The 19,688-nt window shown below is 34.6% G+C and overlaps 3 protein-coding genes across 3 annotated transcripts; all 3 read left to right on the forward strand.

The window, feature by feature from the left end:
- Positions 1–858: 858 nt before the first annotated feature.
- Positions 859–2,631, forward strand: LOC18592108 (uncharacterized). Its single transcript, XM_018126385.2, has 3 exons — positions 859–1,329; positions 1,522–1,895; positions 1,983–2,631. The coding sequence occupies exons 1-3, from the start codon at positions 1,269–1,271 to the stop codon at positions 2,385–2,387; spliced, it is 840 nt and encodes a 279-aa protein (XP_017981874.1). The 5' UTR covers positions 859–1,268; the 3' UTR covers positions 2,388–2,631.
- Positions 2,632–6,593: 3,962 nt separating this feature from the next.
- On the forward strand, positions 6,594–9,026 carry LOC18592110 (Mitochondrial ribosomal protein L27). The gene is made up of 4 exons (XM_007018642.3): positions 6,594–6,724; positions 6,806–6,981; positions 7,766–7,830; positions 8,697–9,026. Exons 2-4 carry the CDS (start codon positions 6,837–6,839, stop codon positions 8,763–8,765), a joined length of 279 nt encoding a protein of 92 aa, XP_007018704.2. The 5' UTR covers positions 6,594–6,724; positions 6,806–6,836; the 3' UTR covers positions 8,766–9,026.
- A 2,938-nt stretch (positions 9,027–11,964) lies between these two features.
- LOC18592112 (protein SALT UP-REGULATED GENE C) lies at positions 11,965–12,781 on the forward strand. The gene has a single exon (XM_007018644.3). The coding sequence runs from the start codon at positions 12,079–12,081 to the stop codon at positions 12,601–12,603; it is 525 nt and encodes a 174-aa protein (XP_007018706.2). The 5' UTR covers positions 11,965–12,078; the 3' UTR covers positions 12,604–12,781.
- Positions 12,782–19,688: the final 6,907 nt, after the last annotated feature.

Consider the following 19,688-nt stretch of genomic DNA (forward strand, 5'->3'; position numbering starts at 1 on the left):
GGCCAAGTTTTGGTCGTTAAAGAGTCCCAATACTCCAGTACAATGCCTGACCCTGAATCACGAGACAAGTGCATGTTGCAACCAATTAGATAATTAACCAAAATAGAAATGATAGAAGAAGATGTTGCCTCCAAATTTGGGGCATGGCAGTTTTACACCAAACTATTTTTCTTCCAACAAAATAGCCACAAGTTTAATGCATTTTACAGTGAATTCTTCTGGGTTTTCTCCAGCAGGATTATAAAAATGACCAATCCACCAAATCACTTGATCCATTTTCCATGTTGGATGTGGCAAATCAACAACCTTATATATATTGCTTGCTTCACAATGATAAGCTCTTCAATTCTAAAGACAAGGAAAGCTCAAGCTTCTAGTTTGATTGGCTGATATTCACTCTCAGAGGCACCATATTGGATCAAAATTCTCTTGGATCTTTGGTACTGTACTTTTTGTTATTACATTTGTATGTATATATGTTTTACCTTGGTTTCAGAAACATGAAGATGAAGCTGAAACCGAAAGATTTTGTTGAGATTCAAATCAAATAATCAGACCAAATCACTGAATTTAGTTATTTTCTTTTGTTTAGATCAAAGTTAACAATGCAAAAAGTAAAATTATACTGATACCACAATGATTTGTGGTAGCTCACCATTAGAATTCATTAGCTATTATCATCTTATCATAATTGTTCATCAAATAAGTTTACAGCCAATAGATAAAATGGACCCAAAAGAACAAGTGAAGTTGACATATTTAAAAAGAGAAATGAAAATTTTCAACTAGATGTCATTTTAAAATCACTTCAGGGCTCACATCAGTTTAAAGGCTTAAAGCCTTTATATAACAGCTCCCAGTGAAGCAGGTTCCTTTCAGAGGTCTTCTCTTTGTCTCTAATAGTTATCTTTGATTACCAAATGATTAAGAAAGAATTTTTCTTTTTATTTTGAATCTTGTTTCCTATGGAGCAGAAATAATTCTCCAAATTTCTTTCCAGGCCATTTGACTTTGCTTCACAATTCTTTCTTCCAAGTACTCAAGGCTGAGGAGCATTAAAAGAAGGAACCCTCTGTCTCTCTTTGAACAAAACATTTTTCCATTCTTGTCATCTTTTCTGTGGCAGAGTAGTAGTGTTCTTTGCAATTATGGCCTCTCAAACTAAGGGAGCAAAACAGCAACCTGCTTGAAAGTTTGCACCCTCTCCTTCAGCAACAGAAACAGTACCTTGAAAAAGATCAGCTTAGGTCCTTGCTTTTGGTTAAATTATGAAGCGCCTCAGTTCCTCAGGCTCCCTGGATGCCTTGATTTCCATCTGCCCACCTAAAGGTACAGGAAACTCAATTATTACTCTACACCTCTTTCTGCTTTTACTTAGACTCCCTGAATACTTTTTGGTATATCTTTTCCTTTTTGTCATATGTCTTGATTTCCCAACAACCAAATAGTTTATTAATGAAAATTCTGCAATATATATTTTTGTAGCCCATGTTAATGAGTTAGATTTGCTTGATTTTCTAGAGGAGAAGAATTCAAAGAACAAGCAAGTTTACAGCAGGGAATTCCAGGCAATGTTAGATAGTTTGGATGAGGATGACAATTTAGAAGAAGCTGGCCAAGCTACAGAGAAGAAAAGGCGATTATCCATTGATCAGGTTAAGGCCCTGGAGAAGAATTTTGAGGTGGAAAACAAGCTAGAGCCAGAAAGAAAGGTGAAATTAGCAGAGGAACTAGGCCTGCAGCCAAGGCAAGTAGCTATTTGGTTCCAAAATCGCCGTGCCCGTTGGAAGACTAAGCAGTTGGAGAAAGACTATGCTATCCTTAAAGCCCGTTATGATGCTCTCAAGCTTGACTACAGCAATCTTGAAAAAGAAAAAGAAGCTTTAACTGTGAAGGTAGAGTTTATTATTCCCAATTTTGATTGCAGTAATTAGAAGTTAAAATCGTTGAAGCTTAACATGATTTTGAATGCTGAATTGCAGTTAAAAGAGCTGAAAGCTAAGCTCAAAGAAGAGAATTCAGAAAGCAGTCACTCTGTTAAAGAAGATTCTCCAAATTTTTCACAGCAGGCCAAAGACCATGATTTATGTGACAATAATGATGATTCCAATAGAATTGTCAAAGAAGAAAGCAATGTCAATGCTCAGTTATTGATATCACCAGCTTCTTCTTCTTCTTTTCAGTTTAATGGATCTTCTTCATCTTCAGATTCATCAAATCATCAAAGCAGGTTTCAACCATTTGACTCAAGAGTGATTCTGGGTAACATGTATCACCCCCAGTTAGTGAAAGTGGAAGAGCAATGTATGTTTACTGCAGATGAATTTTGCAATTTCTTCTCAGTTGATCAAGCTCCAACTCTTCAATGGTACTTCACGGGGCAGTAAAAAACGAATGAAGTCTCCAAAACCATGAATAAAATAGCCTTAGAAGTTTTGTAATTAGGACTGAAGTTTTGTTCTTCTATTGTTCTTTCCTAAAAAAGGTTAGTATATGCTTCAACAATGATCATCAGCAAAAGTCTGCTGTAAAATTTATAATAGTATAAACTAAAAAAAAGGTGTAAAATGATATCTCAAAATGTAGTCTTTACAATAAGAATAAGCTGCCAATTACTTCATGTAGTAGAAATTATTATTCCAAGTAGTTACTTGACTTGGGTGTAAGTGGAGGATTTCACATCAAGCGAGAGAGGTCTTTTCTCAAGTGCATATGCCTTAGCATGCCAGTTTAATCCAGGGAATTCCTGTTCCAAAATCTGAATAGCAGCAGCGCAAGGCTGGCCGTCCAAATTGAATAGTGGATACATCACTCCTACCACAGTTCCTTTCTTCTCTTTTTGGGAACACCCACTGGTTTGACTGCAAAACCAGGAGCGCTTGAAAGTTGAAACAAAAAACGACATCCCTTCTTCAAAGTTGGGAAGCTTACAACAGTTTTTAATAAGCTGGCATTGAAAATATGACTGGCCAAAGCTGTTTTCCATTTAAGAGAGGCTAGACCAAAACACCCCATTGGTGTAGACAAAGGAGAACCTCTTTTGGTCCAATCTTTTTGCTATTTCCTTTCACTTTTCTTTTTCCCGTCCCTGATGGGCGCCCATCAGCCCCCCATGTGGTTGGTAAAAAGTAGATCCTGACCTATAGCTAACAAAATTGAATGGCCAGAGCATAACAAGACAGAGCTCTTTCTCTTATTTGGTACCACTCCTTGAAAACAAAAGGGACTTGTCTATGCTTTGATGTTTAAAACCCACACACAGTAACCACCCAAATTCCCTTCAAAAGAAGGGGAGTAGGGGTGGGAATTCTCTCAAGTATCAACCATAATATACCAAAACATGAAGGCCTGGATCACAAATGCAGCAGTGGACCTGCTTAACTCCTTGTAAAAACAGTCATCAACTCTGATTGCAATTGATGATAAACCTACTAGAAGGCTAAACAGTTTCCCACTGCACTGAATGCTTAGCCTTCAGCCTATAGCATGTGGAGGAGGAGATAACGCAAGTCCCTTTCCACTTTTCTAGTTTGGGTGGGAAAGAGACAGACCAAAAAGCTGCTGCGACTCTTTGCTCCTCCAAGTCTCTCTCATGTCAGAGACGGGACCCATATGTCATCTATCTTTGACTGTTAATGCCCTATGGAATCTAGCTATAGCTTGTACATGACGTTTCTTTGTGGCAATCCCTAGAACCCACCAAATCTTTCACCCTCGAATTTCATGTGCATCATAGGCAATGCAAACCCTACATGAGGAAGGGAAGCCAAGCCTCCATGCCTCAACAGCCCCACTCCCAAAACCCAATCCTACCATGATTGGCACTCAATTCGTGATAAGCCTATAGGTTGTAGCTTAATTCTTACTCCATTCTTAACATTTACAGTATTTGTTGAGGGCACACTATCCACTGTTCATAGTACTACGACGGTATTTTCACCCTACTTTCAATATGAAATCAGTATAACCCAAAATATGATACTCTTAAAAATAACATACAGAAGGTTTGATTGATAGGGTTTGAATTTGATGTCACTAAATTGACAATTTGTCATCTGTCAGATTGTATATCTTTGTTAAATTGGAACAATAAGGCAAAAGGTAAAGCAACGTAAGCAATAGGAAAGGGACTAAACAACTATCTGTGTATATGCAAGACAATCAAAAGAAGAAGATACGAGCAAACAAATGCTATCCATTCTCCGTATGCAATGTCTTTAGCTTAATTCTTTTATTGAAGGGTTCATTTCCCCAATCTTTGGGCATCCCCACAACTGAAAATCTTATCTCCCTAGTGAGTTATTTGAGTCTAGATCGGTAGACAATGATCATCAAACTTTCAAAAGAACTGTTGTCTGTTCTTTGGTTTTGAATCTGATCATCTGCCATTGCTTTCTGGTTGACAAGATTATCTTTTGTTGTCTTGTTGTTGCTTGCTCCTGGTCTGAGATATGGACCGGAGCTGAAAGGATTTGACACTAGATCAACAGAAAAGATTCTGACAGTGTTAAAACACTAGCTCATCATTGTCCCCAAGCTAACCGATCTAATTAACGTCTACATATAAAAAAACTACGTTTATCCTTTTCTCTCCAAACCATGAACCACGAATCTACAAATTCAATCATGTTAAATATTATTATTTTCTTTTCTTTATGGGTATCGATAATAATTCTTTCACTCGATAACTTGTATAAATAAAAACTTTATTGATTATGTACAAAATACGTTAATTTGAAAGACCATGCTTACTAAATTAATTAAATATTATATTCTTTTTAACATATGATTGAATATTAATGCTTACCAGAAAAATCAAACTTTGCTGCCTAAAGTATGGTGTTATTAAATATGGTCACACATTTAATTTGGCATGTTAGTCTACAGTTGGTTCCCTCAATCAAGCGATCAATGATTCATTAATCGTGTCCCATCACTTTTTAAATTACTAGTGTCGTAGAATTTTATATATATATAGATATTTTTGCACGACTAACGTTTCTGATTATTAAAAACGTGATATTATTTTATAATTAAATGATGTGACTTGTAGGCTTTAGGTACCTTGATTGCCAAATCATTTGAGCAAAGGGAAATTTTATTAAAGCCCGGGTGGATAGACTAGGCTGTAGCATAGTTGACATTTCCGACTTTGCGTGTTACTACTATGTTCTTATTTGTATAATAGATGTCCATTCTGTCGCATGTTTTTAGCTTGGGTAAATACACTAATCTTTATTTTAATTATAATTTTATATAAATTTATTAGTAGTTAAGACAGGCAATTTGTTTTTGAAAAATATTTTTTGTTGAATATATAAGTCTAATCATTAATAATTATTAATATTTTTATTAATTTAATGATATAATAATATTTTTTGAATAATTTTACACTATTAATTTTTAAAATTATCAAATTATCTAAATTATAATTTTTTATTTTTAAAATTTTTTTTATTTAAAAAAATCTTTTTACTTTACTTCTCGCCGATCGATCAACTTGCGACTAGATCTAACTAGAGAGCGTTAAATCCGATCAAATCTTGAGTCGAGATGCATGCTCTCCTAAGAGAGCACCGTCAAATCGCGCTTCCCTTGGAGACTTCTCCTTGGATCTAGCATTCCATAACTTGATTTGGTTGCAAGTGGTTAATCAGTGTAAGTGAGTGTCGCCGATCGAGCTGAGATAAAAAAAAATAGTAAAAAAAAAGTTGAGAAAGAATATTGATATTTTAAACATTTCATATTTATCTATTAATGTCGTTTATATGTTTAGGGTAGATTATATATTTTGAAAATTAATTGACCTGTGTGAAATTATGGACAAAACTTAGAGGGTTAGTATATTTTACCCTTTTAGTTTATATTTTAAACATAGATCAAATTCTAATGTCTTTCTATTAAAGTTTTAGCATAATAATTTAAATTTTTTTTAAATTATTTAAAAAGTTTCAAATAAACACTTATTCTTTTATTATGCTCAATCAAATTCTTATATTTTTATTTTTGAACAAATAAAATTTTATAACTAACTGTTAATTAATTGATATTAGTTAAAATATCATTTATCATTTTATATTCACATAATGTTGATGTGAAAGGTAAAAATGTCACATTATCATGTCATAATAGCGTATCATCATTTACTATGACATGTCAATATATTACGTTAACACTGTAAGATATAAAATGACAAATAATATATTGATTGAAGCAGTTAGTCAATCAATTATTAGTTATAATGGCTTATTTAATATAAAATAAAAAAAAACTTGATTGAATATAATAAAAGAATAAAGATTTACTTGAATTTTTTTGAAGAATTTGTAAACTTTTTTAAATGTTATAGTTAAAATTTTAAATTTGTTATACTATTTATTTAATTTTAATATCCAAAAGTTAATGAATTAATTTTCTTAGAATATAAAAATAAAGTACCAAATGCTTAAAAAAATTTAATAAAGAAAGTAGTGTTTTTGGTTCGTTGGGACATAAAAAATAAAGATAGAATAGTATGAAAATAGAATCTCACTAAATTAATTTAAGGAGTCAAGAAATTTGGGCTAATGTGACTATCTTTCTATCAGCCGAACAAATTGAGGCCCAACTTTTCCTGGGCCTGATGGATCATCGTCGTTCTTATGAAGAAAAAAAGGGTCCAGAAAACCCCTGGAACCCTTCCCTGCTCAGTTCCTCTTCTCTCATCTGCTAAACCCTCGAACCAGTGAGTTTCCTTCTAGTTCTGACAGTAAGGGGTGATAAATTCGTTTAATCCAATAATGATGGCTTAATTCTGGTTTTTCAGGGTTTAAAAATTTGTTTAAAACGAGGAGAAAATGCCGCTGGGCCTGATATTAGGGATAGGAAGGGCGTTTCGAAGGAAGCGTACCTCATCACTCGACATTCTCTCGTCGAAACGGGCCCCTAGAGATTACTACAAGGGAAAGAATTGCAAGTCTACGGGTTTCCACACTCGCAAAGGTTCCATACACTTGTCCTCAAATTTTAATGCTCTTTATTATTTTGGTTTGGTTTTGAGGTTATTGTTAGTTTTGATAAGCATAAGAAATGAATATTTTTAATGGACTTATTGTTGGAATCTTTGATTGATTTAATTTTGGTGTTGGTTAATTGAGTGAATGGTTATTATCTCTGTTCATTTTATTCAGGTTCAGTATGTAAAACTATGGACTCTGAAAATACTTGATTTTTATCTTCCTGATGGTTTTGATTCAATCACCGTGGTTGGCTATACTTTTGTGAATTACCATATAGAATTTTCAATGTACATTATCGAAATGTCACAGGACTCAATACTGCACATTATCATTATAGTCACTCTGCTTCTGCTTTTTATGTTCTTGAGTTTTAATTGATAATCTAATGGACATGAATGTAGTCATGTGTATATATGTGGCCTAAAGTCCTTTTAATAGTCGAATGAGATATGCATTGCTAACTTTGAATGTTTAAAGAAGATCAAGTTATTAGGCTTTGAGGTTATGATCACAAGTTAAAAAATTCGGCATTTTGTATGCCTGCAACTGCAAGTTCTGTTATTAATAGTAGAGCCATGTCATGAAAAATTACAGATACAAGCCATTCAAAAAAACCAAAAATTACAAATACAAGTTCCATATTACCATACATAGTTTGAATTATAATCCAATTATTTTGGACTTTTGCATGAAACATTGTAATTTTAAATGCTTGAACTGTATGTGTATGCTTTTTGTTTGAAGTATAACTGAAAAATATGCTGCAGGTGGATATGTTCTGATGCAGGAGAAGTTACCCAACTATGTTGTTCCTGATTTGACTGACGTCAAGGTAGTTTTACTGCTTACTTTCATTTTTTAAAATTTCCATTTTCTATCTGTGGATTGAGTATTCTAATGAGGTGCAAATCACTGGTTGTCCGGGAAACTTATTAGTCTCCCCTTTCCAAAGTTCATAGGGCAGTTTCAGGGAAAGGTTATGCTTTCGGATGCTTTAGTAAATAGCATGGAAGTGTCATGACCGTAGAAATTTGATTTTTAAAGGCTTGGTCTTGTACATAGAGGGGCTCGCAGATAGTATAGAAGCCTTGTGGTTGACTGTACTGGAACTAGGTCTCTTGTCTTTGTGGAACTGAATCAGCCCAGATAACTGTACCATTATGCTCTCTGCCACCCACCCAAAGCCATGTCTCCTTTTGCTTTCTAACTAAATGGTCTTATACTGCTGATTGAATTGTAAGTTAGGTTTCACTTTTAAAAAATTAATGCTGGTTTTGCCAAACCAAATAATGCATATATCAAAGAATTGCACTTTTCTGGGTTGGTGGCCTGATTATTTTGGATTTGTGATCTTGGTATTGGGAAGCCCACTTATGACGTTAATTGTGCCTGAAAGAGGGGTGTATTTGGTCCAATACTGAGGCCTTATCTTGATTAAGTATGTTTTTCTTGTATGACTGACTTTTATTTAATTTTAGCTGAGACTTGGCATGTTTTGGTAATCTCTATACTTGATTCGTTCAGTGGATTGGCCCAAAAGGAGAATCGTATTCATCACACACTTTGCACCTGTGGCTTGATGTCCCTAAACGGTTGTTAATGGCTATTTTGTTTCCAAACAGTCTGAGCTGTCTACTTTGTCTTTGCCGATGACGTGTCTGCATCTTGTGCTGATCTGGGTTGCCCTTGTTCTTGCAGCTTAAACCTTATGTATCCCAGTGCCCGAGAGAAGTCAAAACCACAGAGGTTTCCAAATCAGCTAAATAATCAGATTGAATGAGAAGAATTGTTTGATCTTTTCTTTCGCATCTAACTGCAGACTGCAGTTATGTTGAACAAGTTGGAACATGTTCTTGTGGTGTCGAGTGGCAAGCTGGGGTTCTTGGCAGTTCTCTATTCTAGTGCTAGTTCCTATACTATTAACAATTACCTTTAATATTGAGATATGGTTGCTTAAGATAAATGTATGAAAGTTCAACTGGAGAGCATCATTTAGATGAACATATAACATGTTTTTGCTGAAACCCATCAATAGCACAATGAGATGATATTGTCTTGAACATTTGAGCTCATCCGTGTCAAACTTTTCAATCCCTTTTTATTGAGATGACAGGTGTAAAATTGAAATTCTTTTCCTTGGATTCACCAATTTTGCTTCAGAATTTGTTGCAAAACTAAATTGGAAGTATCCTCTCATCAAACTCTCTAGTTTATGGTGTCTATCCAATAACTATAAAGTTCAGCAATCAGCAAGCGGTGTCGAGCTCAATTAGTTTAATATGAATAAAGTCAAGATTATCAGTGTCCTTATCGTGTTCTTTTCGAGTTTTTATATATTCCCAAACATACACAAGGCCGACATACGAAGTCTTTAGTACACACGGTCGACATACGGAGGGTTTTCGTGTCGTCATTCCCAGAGTCAAACTCAACAGGTTGGCCATGGTAATGGGGGAGCAGGACATTTTGAAGGAGATGGAAATTTAGGTAGAGATGAGTGTGTAAAGCCTTTATTACGACATTACAGATGTAATGGGCCTTTAAAAGGCTGAAAGGATTCCCACTCCCTGCTTCCAAGTACCATATCCTACCAGGCTTTCCGCGTCTTAATAAAATCTTTGTCCCAGATGAGTCAGTACACCAGCCTTGCTTGTTTCCTCCCAACTCAAAGGATTTTGCTTTTGACATGTTCGACCAGCTCCTTTTTCCGGTTGCTTAATTTGTTTTGATTACACAAAGAAAAGCTTCTTTGCCGCCCACAGTTCCACTTGGAAATGAGGTGAAATTAAAATATTATAGTATAAAGTTGGGAAGCAAAAGCCATCCTCTCCCCAAGCTGCAAGGGCAAAAAAAAAAAAGGTGAAAGGATAAGATCATTCCATTTGGGCATAGTCTGTGTGCGTTGCAAAAGTTTAATGTGAAATTAATGAAGAAAGAACTGATCATGCGGTGTGGATTACGAGTTCCAACTCTTTATTACCCACCAATTAAACATGTGTTATACGTTTCATTAGTCAATTTCTCTTTTATTAAGCATGCTCTTAACATGCCAATAGATTCCTTATGCGAGGATGCTGGAAACAAATTTTGATGCACCTCCTCTACCAACAAAAAAACAAAAAAAAAAATTAAGTCAACCCATGTGTTTAGACTAAAAAGACTTAATTGTCACTCATTGTACTCACTTATTTGATTATTATTTTCCTTAATTGGCGTTCTATAACAACAATTCTATTCGAAGAATAAAATTCAAATTCAAATTTTAAAAAATACCATAAATGGTCAAACTCTTTTTAGGCTTTTGTTACCCCAAATATTAATCCATCGAATTCAGAAATAAGTAGTGAATAAATAACTTTTTGGATAAAAATAATTAGTAGTAAATAAATTGTTGGGGATTGGTTCAATGGTGATAAAAATATTTCTTTGGGGGCTCAAGACATGGCACTGAAAATACAGGGAGACAAAACAGTAAAGACGGCTCCATACTTCCATGGTTTCTTTTGGCAAAGTATTTAAAAAATTTTATCTCGGGATGTTAACGTGGAAAAGTCTGATTGGGCATTTACTTAATTTATACTTTACAATTTTTAACATTTCACTTCTCGGATGGCCTAATATTATACATTAGAGAAAATTGTAAAAAATATTTTTTTAATAAAAATATTTTTAAAATAATCATCAAATAAATTTAATTATTTTTAATCATATTTAATCATGACTTAAAAAAAATACTCTTAAAATTATTACAAATAAATTAAATTACTTATCATAATTTCTCTCTATCTGTATTTTTTATTTTCCTCTCACATCATCCGGCTCTTGTTAATTTTATCGATTTTTCCTTTCAGCATTTGTCTGCTATGTTCTCTATTTCTCTCTCTCGTCTTTTTAAGATATCAAATAATGATTTTGATGTGCTTGGGATAAGTGGTTATTTAGAAAATTTGATTTTTAGGTATTTTGATTGAAATAAAAATGGTAAAAATGATCGCAAATGTTTTACATAATTTTTAATTGGATCAATTTGAGACCTAAATACGAATAAACTTAAGAATTTAAAATTTATAAACCTAGAGTTTCAGAGGAAATTTTTTTAATATATAGTAGAAATAAGTGTTTTTGATAAAAAAATTTATATTTTGATTTATGAAAATATGTTAAAAATATTTTAATCGATGCCAAATTGTAAAAAAAAACAAAACAAAATGAAGACAGTTGAAAGGATTTAAAGTTTTAATTCGTAAGTAACAACAACATTTTAAATATTAAAGTGTAACATAATTTTTTTAAACATGACGTGTAACAATAATAATTTTTCAATATAACATATAATAATAATATTTTTTTTAAAACATGACGTGTAATAATAATAATTTTTCAATATGATATATAATAATAATATTTTTTTTAACATGACGTGTAACAATAATATTTTTTTATAACTTGATGTGTAACAACCTTTTTTAATGATGACGTATTACATGTTTTTGTACATAATATATAACAATAATATGTTTTTTTAAAGTAACATGTAACAATATTTTTTAAGTATAACGTGAAATATGTTTTTATACATGATATATAATAATAATATTTTTTTAACATGACATATAATATCATGTAATGACGTGTAATATTATTAAAAATAATTTTATTCAATTTTAAAAAAATTAAAATTATAAAAAAATATTTTTAAAAATATCTTACCTTTAAATGTTATTTGTTAAAATACGTTTTATTACTAATAAGACTTCCTCGATTTTCTAGGCCGCCCTTACAGAAAGCTTGTCTCATTCCACACTTCACCGATTCTATAGAAACCATCTAAACCACCGACTCAACAATCTAGTGGACCCCATCCAACTTTCTTTCAATCAGTGCCGTTCATTTATTCCATATCCAATTTTTCCAACACTATAAACCCACAGACAGTCAAAAGCGAAATTTAAAGAAATCACTAAGGAAACCTCCCATGAACTCTCTTGGAAAGGCACCCACTCTTTGCTTTATATATAGTTTGGTTTTGTTTATGTACTCAAAAGGCTAAAGGCGCAGCCAAGACCAAGACTCCCGCAAGATGAGAAGAAAAAATCTAATGGCAAACTTGAGCAGATCAAAGGATGTTGTAGGTGGACGATCGAAGCCGAATGAAGGATGCAGAAGACACCCAAAGCACAGGCAGTCGCCAGGGGTTTGTTCACTTTGTTTGGGAGAGAAACTATCTCAATTATCAGCTCATACTAGCTCACGTAGTATTACTACTACAGTTTCCTCTTCTTCTTCTTCTTCTTCTTTGTCATCTTACCATTCTTCATCCTCAGCTAGTTCTTGTTCCTCTCCCATGCATCGTTATCGTTTTACTACAGAAGGAAAGGGTACTTCCTTGTCTTTGTTATTGTTTAGTGGCAAAAACATACTCACTAAGAGCAGATCACTAGCTTTTGCTTCGAGAATGAGAAGGAAAGAAGGTGATGATAAGAAGAAGAAAGATGGGTTCCTGTCAAAATTGCTTCATCCAAGAAGCAGTAAGAAGATGGAGGAAGCTGCTGGTTTGATGCACTCTAGGACTATGAGAGAGATGCTGACCAGCAGGGTTCATTAATGGTCGTTTTTTTTTTTTTGTTGATTCTCGTTTGTTTCATTCTTTATCAAGCATCATTTTCCTTGATAGATTAGAATTCAGCTAGCTGTTAGTAATTTGTAAACACTTAAAAAAAAATGAATGAATGAAAAAGAATATTAAGCAGAATTACATGCTAAATGCATGTACTTTGCATATACATCTTTGTATTTTGGTTGATCTAAGCAGAGAGTTCCATGTTTCTGTCTGTACCTACTGATAAATTATGTATTGTACTTTCAGAGGCATTAGTACGATATTATTTTTTCCTATTGTTGTTCCATTCTTGGAGAAATGGGACGGAAACGATCAGAGTATAAGGTTTCGTTGTCATGCACTTGTGGCTTGTGTGAGGAAACGTTGTTTAATTTTGTCTGTGTAAAAAGAAAGGACAAAAGTTCCATATGTTACAGCAAATATCAGTCTGGCGCTGTTAAGCTGTGGGCCGATGGCCCTGTCGCACGTCTCTGCCTCCAAGAAATTTCTTGGGTTGCCAAAATTCAAAGATTCAAGCTTCAAACTCTACTTGTGCTTTTAGTTTGATTTGTATCTTTCAGGACCTACTTCCTTACTAAAAATCAAAATTAAAAATAGGAAAAGCCCATATTGACAGCCAAGTAAAACACGACAGGACTCTCTCAAGTTCTTAGCAACTTCTTATGTGAGCTCGTTCAAACTTTTTAAGTTGGCACAAGAAATTCGTAAAAAATATGGACAGCTGGCAGAAACCCATATCAAATTCTTGGCAATTTGCGTAATTCAAAGTTCAAACATAGATTGTTGAGATTTAACTTTCTAATTAAGTTAACAAATTTAATAAGGAGACCCGTTAAGTTTAAACAATTTGAATCCGTCTTCTTAAGCAACAAGGAAGGATACGCTTCGCTTCCTGGTCTTTAGGCCAAAATATACGCTATGTATATATATATATCTTGGAACAAGTGGCCCCTTGAAGAATATGGAAATTGAACCCGGAAAGGGACGGGTGGGTCTCCATTTTCATGAACCTCAAAATTTCCGTTGAAGACCGAAGAATAATTCAGAAGTCAATGTTCCTTATGCTTACTAATGAGAAATAGGCGAAGGAAATAGATAAAACGGATGTAATGTGTGCTTGACAGATTCCGCAAGGCGAATATTCAACGAAATTGGGGTTCCTTTCACAATCAAACACACTAGTAGTTTGATACTTGTCATGTGGGAGAAGATGTCAAGACACAGATTAAAATTTTTAAATTGTTAAAGTACTTAAGCAAGCTCTGATAGATTAGTTAATACCACCTTAACTAACCATCAAAACTTTGAAGGCTTAAACTAATAAGCTGGGATTAAACTTATATATGTATTATAGTTGTATCTTCCACCAGTGCTTCTGTCACAATTTCTACCCCATGCAGAGCCATTATTGCAAAATGCTGGCAGACTACTACATTCGGAATATCACGTAAGATATTATTCATAATCGTTTGTGACAGATTGATTTCATGTGATGACACCGCATTAGATTTGACTGACCCATCATTGTAATCACTGTCTTCCTTGGTTCCATCTGCCATTTGTTTAGTTGTTTTTCTTGTTTCGCTCTGAACTACTTTGTGTACTCCGTATCAGACATGGATTTGATGGGAAAAAAATGAATTTTATATAAGAGGAGAGTGGTTATGTTTTGATCCTAGTTGATGGTGTATTGAGCGTCACTTCAGTACCCAGTTTTTTATTCGCATTTAAGATCTCCTGGCTAAGGTCGCTGGAGGCAGAGTTTTTTGTGGCCACCAGGCACCAATTCGGACTTTTCAAATGGGCCGTCGTTAGCTAAGAGGAGGAACTAAATTTGGGCTGAATGAGCCACGTAGCCTGTAGCCTCTGGACCTCTAGCCTGGCTAAGTAGGACTCCTTGATGGGCAGGCTCTCCGCCAAGTGGACCTTCACTGCCCAACTTTGTTTTCCCTAGTTGAAGAGGCAAGCCAATTCACACAACAATTTGTTACTAACTAAATCAATTATGATAACGATGGCTTAAGTAGCAACGGTAGCCATACCAATTGTACAGAGTAAAGTTAACACCAATAAAGCTAAAAGCACATAATTATGCAAACCCAACTTGGCAAGATTGTGTGCCCATTATTTGCAAGAAAATAATGATGTGACTGTTAAACAACTACTAAATAGGCTTGAACAGCCTCACTACATTGTTAAAGCAGCATTATGTCAAATTATGTCATGCCCATAAATTGGCATGGTCCGGGCCCAGAAAAAACCAGTGGAACGATTACAGTTGGCGATATGTAAATTCCTGTAAATCAGAAACAGGCAAAGCAACACTCATAAAAGTGGACGTTGAAGTTACACTGACAACGATATTAACCCACCCCCCCTTTCCCAGTTTCCACTGGCCTGGAATAAAAAACTCCACAACAAATATGTTCCATCATTCCCCATTCCTTTCCTTTCCCAATTGCTTTTCCTTCAATGTAAATGCGTTTTTCTTTATTGTTTTGCTCATTGTGTAATCATGGTTGGCTGGGCTGAGGCAGTGAGGCTCTTTGCCACAGTGTTAACATCCCACCAATACGTGAGAAAGAAGATAGGTTTGAACGCTAGTGTTTTCCGATTATTTAGGTGTTTAACGGGTCAATTTCCTTCCCACTAAAAGAGCAACCTGTTCCACTACTTCCAAGTTCCAACTACCATCCCCCCTAACTTGCGTGCACGGTAGTTGACTAGTAGTCTTTGTTTGTCTCATTCCTACGAGAAAAGTGGTTCTCTTTTGCTGAAATTTATGTTGATAAGATTCAAGACTTCATTCACTTTCTTATCTTTCAGTTTCCTGGATTAAAGACGTTAATATTCAGATAGTGGAATGTGAGTCTGCCTCTTACACAGTTACTTATACCAATATAAAACATCAAAACAAATAATTGGGTTGTGTTACCTTATGTCCACAAGCACTTTCATTAAGGTAATATTCTAGTAATAATTATTCCTTATTTAATGGACTTTCCTCGTCTAATTTAAGAAGAATAATGTATCAACTACTACAATTCATATAATTTTATGCAAATAACTACTTAACTAGGGCATATAAGAACTGTTTGTTAACACTTAACAAACTTTAACTTACCCCCACCACCTCAAGTCCTTAACTATCTTTGGCTGCAGGGATAAAGTAAGTGTGTTGCCTAAAATTAACAGGGTATTGCGCTGTACTACTGTGACAGAAGCCTACAGAGGTTAGCCTCTATTTTCAAAGGCGATCAAGCTGAAAGTCATTGCATGAATTTTTGAGCTGGTGAGATTCAAATCTTAAATCTCGCTGATCGTAGCATAATGACCAATTATCTCAAAATAAAATTTGATCGGAAAATTAAGCTAAACGGCACAGTATATCCATTGCTTTGCTTGGTCCCCCAGCACATAGACTACATTTTTCTAACTCAGAGGCTGGCTCGTCTTTGTTTGTTTTGTTTGCAGCTTTGAATAAAGTTCCCACGATTTAGCCCCACTGGAAAAAAAAAAAAAAGACGAAAGCAGGGAGCAATTTAATGCATTGTTCCAGCATTCTTTCTATTCAAACTTTTTGTTTTTATACAAGAAAATGAGGGCGACGGTGATAAGAATAAAACAGGAGTTGACCCTAGGCTTATCGTGCGCATTACGGGATTTCATGCGCTTGGATTTCCAAGTCATGCTAAAAATATTGATGATATTAATTGAGTTGATGTTGAACACTGCTTGAACTAATGAACGATCTTGCCATTGCTGACAAATCTCAAATCGATTACAGTCTTCCATTAGAGCGGCATCAACAATGAGTCAATGATCATTTCTGAGAATTACATAGCAGTTTGCAGACAGCTGAGCCACAAACTTTGGTGTCAAGTTACGTCATAAGACTCAAAGAGAATCCCATTGGAAACGGGTCGGTGCGTTTTTTTATGGCTGAATTTTTAAGTTTAGGACAAAAAAGATTTATAGAGTTTTGTTTTGTTTCTTTATTTACACGTTAATAATGCCAACTGGGCTTGAGTATATGAAGGATAAACTCATTTTATTTGAGTTCACTTTTCATAAATCACATATTAACATCAACACCTCAACCGACGTGAATTTATCGTTGCTATTCCGCTGTAACTTTCATTGCAATTATCAATGGTTGGTAGTCCTTCTTAATTCTCCTCCTTTTGTCAAATCATTTTCTTCTAAAAATAGACCCAAGATCATGATGGGGCAATCGTAGGCTTACAATTTCACAACTTAATTCATCTCCGTTCTCATGTGACAATCTATTATTAAAGCAAAAGAAATACAATTTCACAAAAAGAAAAAGAAAAAGAAAACTCTAATAAGAGCACGAGTTGATTAGGATTAATGCTGTAACACTTGCTAATGGAATGCTTTTAATACTACTTACAAATTTTTCAACTACCCGAAGGAGAGAACTCCGTACAGTTTTTTGGCTCCGTGATCTTTTGCATGTGCTGCTGTTCTTTTCTTGATGCCGAGTGTTTCCTTCGAAATTGAAAGAAACGAATCGCAGATGGAAGCGTGAAGGACCTACGGACCCACCTGACCCTAATCATTTTATTAGAACTTGCAAGGAGTCACGTATACAACCGTGAATTTCCCTTGAAATTCCTCTTATTCGGTTGTCCACATAATGCTTGCCACGTAGATTATTAGATATGTGATGCCTTACCTAATTAACACGTCAAAAGTGGTCACAATGCACGTCGATCAGTGGGCATAATCACATGAAATTGTCAACAAGTTTTTGTTAATAATAAGACGGAAAATCAGTATTATTCCATTCCCCACTCTAAAAATTCTCGATTATGTCATGTGCTTTGATTATTACATGATAAGGATTAAGGATTCACTCCCAATCGAGGGGTAGTATAGGATTGAATGATTCATTCGTCGATAGGGTTTCTTTAGCCTTGTTTGCTCGTACCGCGTAATTTCCATTATTGGCAAGTATTTATTTATAGCTTCTAGCCTTCTACATAATGGCAATAAATCGAGCCTAATTTTTCAAAACTAAACTGCTAAAATAGTCTACACTTATCAGCTACACATTCTGCATGAGGCAAATGATGGAGAGAATCTGAAGTTTTGCTTCTAAATTATCTAACCTTAACTATCATTTTTAGCAATCTATCCATAACCTTTTCTGAGTCTACCCTATTAGTAGTTGTGTTAATGAGGGGGACTCGGCATTGGAGAATTAGAAAATTGGAACCATTTTTGCAATCACCAACAGGCCTGGACTGAACCAACTGATCAAGCAAGCTATTTTGGTTCATTTTTGGCTAATTCCTAGCCCAAGTGGTTTGTTCCATAGATGTGGTGTTACACCAAAGAGAGGACATAGAAATTTCTACAAATCAGACTGTGAAGAACATGGCACCATCGCCATGCCACGAGTAGATATATAGCTGTTGTTATTGTAGGTGCGGGCCGAAATGAATCCCCATGATTCCATGTTTGTGAACGTGACCGATGGTGGAAGTAAATGTGAGAAGGAGGACATGTCCTCTGTTCACGAATCGTGACTATTTTAGTGCACTTTGAGCCCGAAACAATTTTTTTGTGCTTTTTTAACAAAAAAATTGAGGTAATATGTGTTTTTAATTTGAAAGAAATTTAGAATGATCAATTTCTGAAGACACTATTTAAAAAAAGAAAATAAAAGTAATATAATGTAGGACATTCATGTTGGATAAGAGTCTAATATGAATCAACGGGATTTGTCTTAATGGAGATTAGATCCTAATTCCTAAAGATAATTATGCCGCAATTACTTAGAAAAATGTTAGAAGAGTCACAATTATTCTAAAATTAAAAATAAAGAAAGATTTATCATCATAGACTCTAGTCATTTTGCATACCAAGATAACTATAACCCAAGCAATAAGTATGCCCAAATTAAGTGCTTTCGAACGAATCCATACCAACATTTAAATACTAATGAGATATTAAGGTTCTACCAAATTGATGAACATAACGATTTGAAAGTTATACATAAAAAGTAATCTTTTTCATTCTATAAATATGCAACTGTTTTTATCTTGAAATTTAATTTTGTAACTTCTAATTTAAAATTTAAAATTTTAATCGATAGATTTATTGGGGAGAACTAATAAATATAACCAATTAATAAATGTACTATGAAATTCATATCGATATCAAAACGTTTATACTCACAAATTCATGGTTGTGCATTTGGCCAATTGCCCCTTCATGCTTTTGTATTAGCGTCAAGCCTGACACTCTGACTCGAGATTTGTGGCATGAGAGCAGCTTGAGATGAGCCCAGAAAAGTTTACTACACTTTTCCGCGGTTTCTGTTTTGTCCTCGCATTATGAGTTATGATGATACCACTAATGTCAGCTGGGACAGGATGCGACCGAGGAGGGTCCCTCGAGCTGTCAGCGGTGCTGAAAGGAGCCAGACGCGTTAAGCAAAAGTGATCAAAAAGTCGGAGGAGGTGTCACGAGAATACGAAAGCAGCTTGTTGGAAGCTAAAAAACGATCCAATAGGCTAAAGGCTTGTAGCCTCCATGCTCTATATTAGTTTTGTCGTCTTTAATAATTCTTTTTATCCCCGACCACAATATGTTCGAACCTCCACTCAAAACGACGACGTCCATTGGATTTACCTTCATTTCCAATTTGTATTTATCCTATTCTTTTACATTTTAAGCCTCAGGTACTACCCTTAAAACACCTGACATTCAATAACCTTTTCACGTGACACTTGATCTCTCTCTCTCCTGTCTAATTTCTTTTAATCCAAATATTTATTAATAAAATATTCTTAGGCTAATGTTTATGAAAACATTGATTTAGAATTTGTTTTTGTCATGGCTGACACACGCTTTCATCGTAATTATCAAATTTGATTATAAACTTAATGCTAAGTAAGACAATAAAGTTAAGATTAAAACTTTCAAATACGATAAATTTCATCCTCTCGGGTTTTGTATCTTGATTTTGGAAGGAGGTGAAAATTTCATTCCCTCCGTTTAATGAAATCTGAATTTGCTTGCACTTGAACAGTTCACTT

This window comes from Theobroma cacao, chromosome 8 (assembly GCF_053813885.1).
Source record: "Theobroma cacao isolate CCN51 chromosome 8, ASM5381388v1, whole genome shotgun sequence".
NCBI classification, from domain to species: domain Eukaryota; kingdom Viridiplantae; phylum Streptophyta; class Magnoliopsida; order Malvales; family Malvaceae; genus Theobroma; species Theobroma cacao.